The 13033-nt window shown below is 39.8% G+C and overlaps 1 protein-coding gene across 1 annotated transcript in view; it reads right to left on the bottom strand.

Annotated features, from left to right (window-relative positions):
• FAM13A (family with sequence similarity 13 member A) overlaps nt 1–13033 on the bottom strand; it is a 264125-nt gene that overhangs the window by 242796 nt on the left and 8296 nt on the right. Inside the window, exon 3 of the mRNA XM_012805358.2 lies at nt 871–1060. Within this exon, the coding sequence (XP_012660812.2) occupies nt 871–1060 (190 nt within the window). The remainder of the gene's footprint in view (nt 1–870; nt 1061–13033) is intronic.

Raw genomic sequence — 13033 nt, 5'->3', positions numbered from 1 at the left:
AAAAAAAAAAAAAGTCGGGCATTGTGGCCCGTGCCTGCAGTCCCAGCTACTTGGGAGGCTGAGGCAAGAGGATCACTTAAGTCCAAGAGTTGGAGGTTGCTGTGAGCTATGATGCCCTGCCACTCTACCCAGGGTGACATAGTGAGACTCTGTCTCTATAAAAAAAATAAATAAAAGGAAAAAAAAAAGAAAATTACAAAAACCAAACTATGACAATTGAAAGTCAATTGAAAGCAAAATTCAAAAGTAAAATAAAAATCATAATAACATTATTAAAAAGATGTTCCTACAAGCTCTCAATACTTGAGAAAGATCTAATTCATCTTTTTATTGAGCATGGTACTAAGTTATTCTGCAAATGCTTTACACGCTTAACTTTATCACTCCAAAAATAAATAACATCCCAGTAGAAGGTTCAGCACATAATTTTTTAGCATCCCTAAGGAATGTCTGAATACGTCCAGGCATCAAGTTCATGACTGATCTATGCTGAAAGAGATATCCCCAAAGTGCTCCATTACATTAAAAATCAATGATTATCAGTGGAAATTTAATTAATCGAGAGAACTCATTATTATTAATAGTATTAGAACAGTATCATGTAAGCATATTTAAGCAATTAAAACTAGAAAATATTCCAAATTAGAAATCTCAAGTGATTACTCTGTGGTTAATCCAATTAGTATTGTCAAGAAAGTATGCACCAGTAATATCCTTTTCTAAGGGAAAAGTAGATCACACAACAATTTGATATTCTAATTAAGGTCTTTTAGAGGATATTCTAACCATATGTTATCAAATAATTCGCACAAACTCTCTTTTTTCAAGGAACTGTGAGAACAAACAGAGAAAAAACACACCTGCACTTACCATGCTGTGTCAGGTACTCCACGAGGTCCCACACGATGGCCGGGACGCCGTTCTCAGTGAGACCCTGCCGCTCGAGTTCCTGGAGACTGACTCCAAATAACTTCCTACAGGTAGAATCCCTCTGCTCGTTGAATGGCACTGCCACTATCTTTTTCATGTCTTCTTTCAGCCGAACTGCTGCTTTACTTTGCTTAAAAGGGTGTAAGAAAAAAGAGCAATCAGTCATATTTACCACGGGAGGCTGCATGGTTTACAACTGAACCGCCTGAATCTGACTGCGACTGGAGCCAAGTGGTGTTGGGCTCCGCTTGTTTTCACTTCAGCTCAAATCATCCTCTCCAACACCTCATGCGTGTTGCTCGGAGTCAGGAAAGTCGCAGACTGATAAGATGGTTAGAAAGAGTAGGATATAATGAGAGCCCTGCAGCCACACCTGAAGTGTAGCTAAGCGAGGGAGCGATATACACTGCGGTATCTAAGATATATTACTACAGCAACCAAGGGTGTGACTCGGAAGGACCCGGGTGGCAGGAAAACAAAACATTCATAAGAAAATCAAAACCCTAGGCGGACCCTGCAACAGTGAGATGTTTTTAGAGATGCATACTTACCTGGGTGTCACGTTAAGGTAGCTTTAAAGTGTCAGCAAGAAAAAATTACAAATATAGAGTGAACATTTCATTTCTCTGATTTGGTTGCCTCTGTATGTATCTCAGTTATTTTGTGGCCCATAAAATCAATTCAGGTGTCACTGAGGTTCAAAATACCACATCTCTGAAATAGCAACATTTTTAGGTAGTTATGATTTTGAAATTTTCATAGGACTTTATATATTATAAATAAAAAAGTAACTTATATTTGATTGACTCTGGTTGCCAACACAATGAAAAGTCCATACAAGTTTGTTTCTTCCTTTTAACAAAAATGTGTATCTCAAGGAAGAGAACCTTTTTAAAGCACGTGTCCTGTATAAATGTTACCTGTGTCAGAAAATCGGAACACTGACAAGGAAGATGGCAAAACGTAAACAGTTACCCTCAGGGAGGGAGACAGCAGACCCAGGAGAAACGTTCACTTTTTGAAAACAAATGTAGCAACTAATCAAAGCATAAATATTACTAAGTGACTGTCGTTCAGTTATTATAATTCTTATTATCCTAAGAGTTGACACATTAATTACCTTTAATCTAGAGTTGATGAAAGAAAACCAGAGTTAAGTAATTTGGTACAATTCAAAGTACTCATAAAAGACAGTTTCATCTTATTCTGGGCCTCTGTTCTCCTCCTTGAGTTAGGTTTATATTAATGTTATATTTATAGTGCACTGAGTATATAACTATAGTAACAAACAATGATAAATGCTATGATGTCATAAGACAATTACACACCAATTAATTCTACAATTGTTATGTTGAATAGAATCCTTGTAATCTCAATTTGATTTTGAATTGCATAATCTATAGAATCAGGTCAACTTTTACTGACATATTGGCATCTTTTAATAGGTCATATTTGAACGCCATATTCCATTAGTGGCAATTCTGCAAAGGTAAGTTACAATATAGATTTAGTGTCTAAATATTATACATACACCATAGTATTAGCTACCGCAGAGTAGCAGCAGTAGGAAAAACCATGGTCTCTGTTACCAAGGAGATTAAGATTATATTAATGAACTCAAACTTAGAACAGCTAATCATTTTTTCCTTATGGGTTTATAAAAATATCAATCTCTTCAACATGGGAATTTTCAACCAGGTATATAGGGTGAGCAAGCAGCCAAAAAGTAACCAGTAATAACAAAACTTTGACAATAGCCTGTTAAAAATATCTGACGACTAGGTGAAATTATACATGTGTATATTATTTTCTCTTCTTACAGAGACAATACAGAGTAGTGGTTAGAGCATGGACTGTGGAGGAAGCCTGAATCCCATGCTGACTCTTATTAGCTGTGACTCTTACAAGTTACTTCTGTGTGCCTTGTTCCCTCACCTATGAAATGGGAATACCAAGAGTTCCTATGTCCTGGGAACGTGCAAGGTGGAAATGAGCTCATTTATACAGAGAAATGCATACAAGGCCTGGCATACTCGTTGAATACTGAGTTATAATCTCCCCCTCCTCCTCCTCCTCTACATTCTACTAGGAATTATTATTCTGATTTCTTCTCACAGTACTAGAGAGCGACTTAACCTTTCCCATAGTCAATGTTTATATAAATGTTATTTTTAAGATGGCTACAATGGTCAGGATATGTTTGATTGGTAAACAGTCTCACCTAGTACTCCTCTCCATACTTCTGTAATTTCCTAACAGCTATACATATGTCGGTTATCAGTCATACTTTGAATGATAAAGATAAAATAATATATTTTCTATATAACAACCAAAATCCCTTGAATTATTTCCCACAATTCAAGGGTTTTTTTAGAAATTCTGTCTATATTTGAGTTTATATTTTTATTTTGAGACAGAGTCTCACTCTGTCACACTAGGGTAGAGTGCTGTGGCATCATAGCTCACAGCAACCACAAACTCTTGGGCTCCAGCGATCCTCTTACTCCACCTCCTGAGTAGTGGGACTATAGGCACCTGCCACCATACCCAGCTAGTTTTTCTATTTTTAGTAGAGACAGGGTCTTGCTCATACATTTGAGTTTAAAAGCTTACATTAGTGCTCTTTCTGTTAATAGGCCTTGCTCCTCATTCTCTCTGTTGGTTACAATTGCAGACAGTACATCTCGTCTCACTAAATAGGGTAACAACCACTCTTGGCATTGTGACTCAAGGAAGTTTTCAGGTAAAAGCCATAATTAACCTCACGCATTTTGAAATGACTGCAAATTATACAACTTGTTTGCTCAAAATAGAGCCATACTATATAACATCTTTATACTTAATGACAGTAATAAAGGAAGATCTGATTACTGTTTTTAATTGGTCATTTAATTCAGACTAATACTTTAAAGAAAACCAAACGTTAGTTAGAAAACAATGAAACATAGCAGTTATACTCTCATAGTAATCAAGACAGATTTGATTATTGTTTTTATTTGGTAATTCAGGGTGACGCATTTTACAAAGTAAACAGTGCTTAAAACACAACCACCGGCTCGGCGCCTGTAGCTCAACCGGCTAAGGCGCCAGCCACATACACCTAAGGTGGCGGGTTCGAATCCCCAGCCCAGATCCGCCAAACAACAATGACGGCTGCAACCAAAAAAAAAAAATAGCCAGGCATTGTGGCAGGCGCCTGTGGTCCCAGCTACTTGGGAGGCAGAGGCAGGAGACTCGCTTGAGCCCAGGAGTTGGAGGTTGCTGTGAGCTATAATGCCACAGCACTCTCCCCAGGGGGACAGCTTGAGGCTCTGTCTCAAAAAAAAAAACAAAAAAAACACACAACCACCATAAAACACAAGTTGTATTTTTGGAGTCATCCAAACTAATCCTTCATGTCACCATAAGCACACATTGTAAGACTTTGCTCATCTACACTGGAGAAGAAGACATTTAATAGAAATCAAAAATGAGATGTTTCTAGCAGTTTATACCTAAACTATTAAAGAATATACAACAGCTTAGAGCTAATATAAAATATTCTTTCCAGTAAATAATAAGAAATAGTCAATAGTCCCCTAGTTATTGAAGAACTGTAGAAATGAAAAACTATTCTAATTCATTCCATTTAAACTGAAATTAATTTGTATTCTAATATAATGACACACTACCTTTTTGTAAATTTAGAAACCTGCCGAGTTTTAGCTTCCCTTCCAAGATGCATCTTACCTTCCTTGCCTTAATAGAAACTGGAACAGTAACAACAATTACCACTAAGGTATTTTGAGTCTACCTTCACTGCTTAAAGTTCAGACTTGGGGTTCCATATGGCTTTTTGGATCCTTGAGTGCAGCCTTTTGACTGAATCCAGTTTCACAGAACAAACCCTTTTTATTACAAGGATCTGTTCTGTGAAGTTTGGGTTTAGTACAGGGGCAGCCCCTGGGGACCTGGAGGGTCACATGGGGCCTCGAGGCTACCGCTTCCCCGCCCCTGGCTTTTCCTTGCATATAAATTCCCATGGATCACTTGAGTTTGAAGAGTGGACTATAGCGTGTGTGTCTATCTGTGTGAAAGCACTCGAGGTTCCCACATGGAAAGGACAGAGAACTGTAGGACTTTACCGTTACAACAACCCTTAGGGGCCTTGTGCTGCTCACCCCATCACCTTAGGAAGAGGCAAATCCAGATCACCGCAGTAGAGCTGCACCCACAGCCCAGATCTCCTGAGTTTTACAGCAGTTTCTTTTGCACAATTAAGTGCTGGTGATCTTGTTTATTTATTTATGCCTTTATTTCTGTTCAAAAAATAGTTAAAATGCATATACCAGGATCATAGTGAATGTGTGTTGGGTGGGGCCCTCTGGCCACTGCTTGTCCTTCTCCCTAATAACAAATCCTGACTGTGTTTTGAGGAATACTGCACCTTCATTGCCACGGCTTTAATGAGACCACAGCTCAAAAGGACAGTCCTGCCTCTAGGAAATAACTGGACTCAGTGTCCCCCTGCCCCAGGTGAATCAGATCCTCTCTCTTGTGGGCAGCTGTATAGCTCTAATAAGATGGCTGATAACTTCTGCCACCTGTACCGGTGGCACTGGCACGGTCCTGCAGCTGTCCTTTCTGAAAACCCCCACATACTCACATGCTGCAAATACCAGTCCACTGCTAGAAGTCCACTCCTCCCACTGTTCCCTCCATTTGGTGGCTACTCCATTAACTTTCCAGGAAAGTTGCTTTCTTTATGTTTGGGTGAGCCAGAATCCATTTCTGTTCTGTAACAACACCTAAACACCCCACCCCACCCCCACGCACGTGCACACACATGCACAAATTCATAAAAGTACCTTAAAGGTAAAAATAATCAAATAGAAAACTAGGGTTTTCTAAAGAGAAAGTCAGAATGAGAATGAAAGCTAACCTTCCTGGGATGCCTACCACCTATGCCAATCACGGCTGCCATGACTACAGATGGCTTCACTCATTACATTCCATAATAAAGAAATACTAGGGAGAAGGGAGAAACGTCTATTATCCCCACCTCACAGACAGCACAGAAGAGCCACTCACATGCTCCAGGTTGCATGAAATATGTGGGGCACACACAGGCAAGCAGAGTGCACTGGCCACATCCCTATGCTCTCTGCACACAGGAAATGGTAGGAGTGGGGGAGGCCGGGTGCGGAGGCTCATGCCTGTGATCTTCGCAATCTGGGAGGCCGAGGTGGGTGGATAGCCAGAGCTCAGGAGTTTGAGACTAGCCTGAGCAAGAGTGAGACCCTGTCTCTAAAAATGGTCAGGCCTTGTGGCAGATGCCTGTAGTTACTCGGGAGGATAAGAGAAGAGGATCGCTTGAGCCCAGGAATTTAGGCTGCTGTGAGCTAAGATGCTACAGCACTCTACTGCGGGCAACAAAGTGAGACTCTGTCTCAAAAAAAAAAGGAGGGGGGAGGAAAACCCCCCAGATACTCAAATACTGCAAACACTAGTCCACTGCTCGAAATGAGAAACAAATTCCGTGTTGCTGGAGCAGATAAAAAAAGGATTCTCTACATGTTTCTCAGTTTCCTCAAACACAAAAACAAAATAAGATGCTCAGAAGCAACATGAATGTTTCTGACATTTGGATGTGAACAGGGAAGGCTTTCATCCATACAGTAAGGCGAGTTTCAGAAGCCTTGAGTTTTCATAATGGCTGACATTTAGTAAGAATTAATTTTGCCACAGACACTGTGTGCTTTAAAAGTAATGTCTCTGAGTCTCAAAACCACCTTATCTGTAGGTCCTCTTAGTTGTTTGCATGAAGCAAAAGAAACCTGCCTAAGTTTACACAGCTATTAAGTTTTAGAGCTACAACACTACCTCAGATGCCCGCAGGCTCTAGCACTTGAGAGCCTAACCAGGACACAACTCGGTCTCCAGAAATTTGAATGTTGGCTGTTCTGTGAGGGCCTGTAAAGGGCACATTACACGTATGTAGCTTTCTCTTTAGGCTTAATACAAAATCTGATTTCATACTGCAGCAGTCAGTGGGTGGTATTTCCTTATGGTCATCGCCCATGAATTTAAGATTATGAATTTAAGGTTCTCTGAAGGATAATCAGATTGTATTGCTAGTTAAATTCAGAACTGTGTGACCAGGCAGTTCTATCGAGCATACCAATAGTCCTAGCACTCTGAGAGGCCGAGGTGGGAGGATCCCTTCAGCTCAGGAGTTTGAAATCAGCCTGAGTAAGAGCGAGATCCTATCTCTACTAAAAGCAGGAGAATTAGTCAGGTATGGTGGTAGGTGCCTGTAGTCTCAGCCACTTGGGAGGCTAAGGCAGGAGGATTGCTTGAACCCAGGACTTTGAGGTTGGTGTGAGCTAGGCTCTAGCCTAGGCAACAGAGTGAAACTCTGTCTCAAAAGTAAGTAGGTAAGTAAATAAAATAAAATAAAAATAAAAACATTAGTAAAATAAAAGTTCACAACTATGTGCCTCAGGACTCTTTGGAACTAAAGGAATATGTCGGATAGAAAGCTATTTCAACAACACAAAAAAGGGAGTGCTAGGAGGACATCTGAAACATCTTCTCCAGAAAGCCAGAAAATGCTCAAGAAATAAAAGTGCATGTCAAGAAAACCTCTGGGCAGCTCCAACAGGCTCTCACTGGCCAGATGTGGGAGAGCCGAGCAACAACAGCGACCACTGTAAATGATAACCTAAGTGTGTATTTTTAAAAGTCCCTGAACCCATAGTGATATTAAGAGAGAAAGTTCTTCTCGACTGAAAAAGCTACAGGTAAATGCAGAAGAAATCAGAGAATTAGAAAAATCGCCATTTTTCTACATAAATCATTTAATGCAATTTAAGCAAGGATTATCAGTGGCTGTTAGACCATCAGGTAAAAGGTTGTCAGAGAACAAGATTTTCAAAGTGTCAAAAACATTATCCTATATACTCACTGCAAAAAAATAAAAAACAACTTTAGCTTTACAAATACATCTGGTGTAATCAAGTGTATCACTTATCACGAGAGGAGTTGATACGTGCTTCTGATGTGCTGTGGTATAAAGAAGACATTATTTACAAAGTATTCTTGCCAAAAATCTTTACCCTAATGCTAAAGATTTAGTGTATTAGTCTCTAGTGTATTAGTCTTTACGCTAATTAGTCTCTAAATCTAACTTCCAGTTTACAGTAAATACAGAAGCTAAAAGAACAAGTTAAAAGACAAACTGTGAAGAAACAGGCAAACTCGGGGACTCTTCAAAACATCAATGTCAGGAGAGGAAGGCTGATTCTAGAATTAAAAGACGTTAAAATCTATAACCCAAAAAGGAAATATATGAATCTTGACTGGTTCCTAGTTTCTTAGAAAACAAAAGAATGCAGATACATGCCATTATTCCTGTGTCTTAAACCAACAGAAAGCACAACACGAAGAGTGAACCCTGATGTACCTGTGGAATCCAGTTAATAATAACTTACCAAGACTGGACCATCAATTATGAGCAATGCAGCCCGCCAGGGAAGGTGCTAAGAAGAGGAGAAACTGGGAAGTGGGGAGGAAAGGTCACGTGGGGACTCTGTATTTTTTATTTACTTTCTGTAAAATGAAATTTACTTCTGTAAAACTGCTCAAAAAATAAAGTCTATTAATCAAAAAAAGAAAAAAAAAACCTACTTGTTTCATGGGACAATTGGGGAAACCTGAATAGGCAATGGCTGCTCATATTCGATGGAATAACTGTAAATACAGAGGGTGCCAAAAAATGTATGCACATTTTAAGACAGGAAAGCACCGTGTTAAAATTGTAATAATCTACACTGATGGCAAAAGACAAATACAAGTCACATTTGACTTGTACAATTATAAAAGGTGATCAAAGTTTCCGGATACCTTGGATTACAGGAAACCACACTTGAGCAATGTTGACAGTGTCCACTTGCATTGCTGTGTGTGCCTTTCAACTTCTTCCCAAAGTACCTCCAGTGTACCCAGTTTTCTCTGACTCACCACATCCTTTAAGGTCCCACACGGGTAGAAGTCAAGGGGTGGAGGGGTGTTAAGTCAGGAGAACGTGGGGGACACTCACCGCACCTCTTTGTCCTATCCATTGGCCCAGTAAGTTCTCAGAGAGGTAAGCGCTCACGTCTGGGTGCATGTGGGATGCTGGGATGCATCCATTCTGTTATTTTCAGAATGCATCCTCTGCTGCTTCTGCTGACTCCTGGCTCACGTGCACACTGTTGGGCAGACTTGGTGGTGAGCATGTCAACCACTCCAACTCTGCAGCAGGACGCGTTGCTGTACGAGGCCTCCCGGACCATCCCTGGTGCACACCACACTCAGCACTGCGCGTCTCAGACTCATGGCGATTGTGTGCAGTTAGCTAGGCCTGTTGGTTGTACCCCTCCATTGTGGTACTTCCACAGGTTCTCAGATTTCAAACACCTCTACACAACGGTCTTAGCTCCTAAAATGACATTCCTGCTTCTGCTGTTCTCTCTGACTGCTTGGTCTGTTGCATGGTGACACTAGCATTCATTTGATTCATGCCATCTTTTGAACGAATGTCACACTACACATGGCTACTGTTATTCAATTCAACTTCAAAAAGTAATGCATAAATAACATCTCTTAAAACGTATGTACATTTTTGGCACCCCCCAGTATTTTAGGTATTTTACTCTAGCTATAACATTCCATATTTTGATGAGGTATAAGCTAAAATAAAGGTAGTGGAAGGATGGTGTCAAATTCTTTAAAATACTGCAAACACAAAGTGTCTAACCCTGTATGTATATGTTTATGAGCAAAAATATGACAGAAATCTAATTTGAAAACCTAAACGGGTAGTATGTAGACGTTGCACTAGTTTTTCAATTTTTATGAATCCTTGACCTTTTTCATTAATAAAAAATCTGGAAAAAAACAGGAACCCCTCAAAGAGACTCTCTACCAACAAAATTTAATACTATTTGTTGACAGCACAAGTAGGAGGGAAAGAAACATGTTCTCTTTAAATTGCTGTTAATTTTTAATTTTTTTTATTTTTTATGTTTTTTGAGACAGAGTCTCACTCTGTAGTAGCCACAGTTAAAGTGCAGTGGCATCATCACAGCTCACTACAACCTCAAACTCCTGGGCTCAAGTGAACCTCCTGCCTCAGCCTCCCTCTTAGCTAGCACTACAGGTGCACACCACCACACCCAGATAATTTTTCTCTTTCTTGAAGAGACTGGGTCTTGCCTAGGCTGATTAGTGATTCTTTTAATTAATTTAAAAGGATATTTTTCAGTCATGTGTATTGTAATATCTATCCTAATTTGTTTTGGGCATTTTAACCTATTTATCATATTTGGGTTTATGTAGCTATTTTAGTTATTTGGCATAGAAATTCTTTAGCACTTCTAGGCTTGTGTCTTCTTCAAAAAACCATTCCTTGATCCCCAGAAATTATTTTTTAAATTTACACATGTACTCTCGTATTCTTATGATTTCACTTGAAATTTATACCCTGATCCATCCATAATTTAAAGTATAAGGAAGAAACCCAGCTAGTTATTTTTATCCAAGTGGGCAGCCATTATTAAATTGGTTGAATTTATGGGGTAGTGCCTGTGGCTTGAAGGAGTAGGGTGCCAGCCCCATATACCAGAGATGGCAGGTTCAAACCCAGCCCTGGCCAAAAACTCTGCAAAAAAAAAAAAAAAAAATTGGTTCAATTCATTAATTTTAATATTTGATAGGGTATCCCCTCAAAACTTAACCTTCTTAAGGGAACAGCTGAAATTATTCAAAATTGGAATAAAATAAAACATTATAAAATCTTTTCCCACAAACCACTCATTTTGAATGACAAATTCAAAAAATCTCCAATCTGCATGTTATTTATATCAACAGATACATCTTAATTATAAAACTAATAAAATCTTAATTATACTACTGCTCACTGCAGTTATTTCTTCTTAAGCCATTATAAATTAATTCATATTTATAGATAATAGCTAAAGTAGTCTTTCTTACAGTTTCTATTTCAGGAACTACCAGACACAAGCTTCTTCCTTGTCTCTGAAATTTAATTCCCCTAATTTAGTTTAAAGATTTAGATCAAATCAATCTAACTCTTCTTGTCTTAACATGGCCTTCTCTACCCAATTAACTCATTTTTTCACTTTTTTTTTTTGGCAGTTTTTGGCCGGGGCTGGGTTTGAACCCACTACCTCTGGCATATGGGGCTGGCGCCCTACCCGTTTGAGCCACAGGCACCACCCACTTTTTTTTTTTTTCTTTAAGACAGAGTCTGACTTTGCCACCCCAGGTTAGAGTGCTGTGGCATTACTGTTCACAGCAATCTCAAACTCCTAGGCTCAAGTGATCCTACTGGATCAGCCTCCTGAGCAGCTTGGACTACAGGTGACCCCCACAACACCCTGCTAGTTTTTCTATTTTTAGTGACAGGGTCTCACTCTTGCTCAGGTTGGTCTCAAATTCCTGAGCTCGAGCGATCCACCCACCTCAGCCTCCCAGAGTGCTGGGATTACAGGCATGAGCCACTGGGCCTGGCCATCCTTTCACTTTTTATGCTGCTTCCTGCTGGTTTGTATTTTCCACAACTGTCACTAAAGCTTAGATACTGTCACCTGCATATAAACAAAAACCAGTCCTCATAACTGCCTGTGCTTCCAGAAAATCAATCCTAAAACAACCCAGATTCTAGTAACTTCACCCCTACTCTCTGACAGCCTCTGAACACTAATCTCTGTGTCACGGACCACATGGTCTGAATGGTTGTACAACAACCCTCAAATTCGTATGCTGAAACCTAATCTCCAATGTGGTGATATTGAAAGATGGGGCCTTTGGGAGGTCGCTAGGTCGTGAGGACTCTGTCCTCACGCACGGCATTGGTGCTCTTGTAGAAGAGGCCCAGGTTGCTTATTCACTCCTTTTGCTGCGTGAAACACAGCTATGAAGCGGAGAGCCCTCGCCAGACACTCCATCTGCCAGCACCAGAGTGATGAAAAATAAATTTCTGTCATTTGTAAATGACCCACTCTAAGGCTTTTTGTTATAGCAGCCTGGACAGACTAGCACCGTGTTTTTGTTTGCTTTTTTGGATTCTGTGTAACAGAGATGAATGTTCTACTTGCACTACAGATTTGCAGAGGAAAATATACATCATGCCTTTGTTTGCCTATCATTAACCTCATCTTCCCCTATAATATCCCATAATTGGCTATTGTGGAGAGAAGCAAAACGAAATATTTAATCCTGTTTAAAGTTCGGTTTAAATCCAATAATATGGAGAGTCTCTTCAGATCACAGAGTTCCTTTCACTTTATTGAAAATAAAGGAGAATAAACATATATTGACAGTTTTAAGGAGATCACCTCAAGACAAGACACAGTAGCCGGCCATAAAACAAAGATAATGTTTTTATGATGCTAGACAGCTTACAATGCATTTTTACATTATTGTTTGATTTGGGTTTCACAACAATCTGACTGAGGCTGCTATCATCCCTGTTTGACAGGCGAGGAAAGTGAGGGGGGTAAGCAACTTGCCCAAAGTCAAACAGCCAGCATGAGGCCACACTGGACTCCAAGCAAAGCCCTCAAATCCTGCCTCATTCCCTTTCATGAAAGCTTCTGCAAAACAGCTTGGCACTGCCTGAGAAAGTATGTTGGTTAAGATGTTTTTGACTTCAAGGAATTGAAATTCCAGCTCAAAGTGGTGAAAATCATATTTATTATCACATCACAATAGTGCAGAGGAGTTCAGGGGAAAGGAAGACTCAAGTTGTGGATTCAGTGGCCCCCGGAAATCACCTCTCTTCCACCTTTCATTTTGCTGTATCAAGTCTTCCAGCCATGGGCTGCCTTCCCTCTGAATCCATCAATCAGATGTCTGCTTGCAGTATCTGGGGTGCATAATTCCTTATAGGAGAACAGATTGTTATCATTCCATGGAATATTTCTCTGTATCTTCCAACTACCTTTGCATTTAGATGGGAACATATGACTGGTTCAAAGCAATGAGGAGAAAGGAAGTTAAGTCACTTCCAGGATGAGATGTATAAGCACATGTGCCTGATACATCTTCTTTTCCTTTT

Source organism: Otolemur garnettii, unplaced genomic scaffold (assembly GCF_000181295.1).
Source record: "Otolemur garnettii isolate 467f Iridium unplaced genomic scaffold, OtoGar3 scaffold00039, whole genome shotgun sequence".
Taxonomy (NCBI): Eukaryota; Metazoa; Chordata; class Mammalia; order Primates; family Galagidae; genus Otolemur; species Otolemur garnettii.
This window is presented reverse-complemented; position numbering and strand designations above follow the sequence as displayed.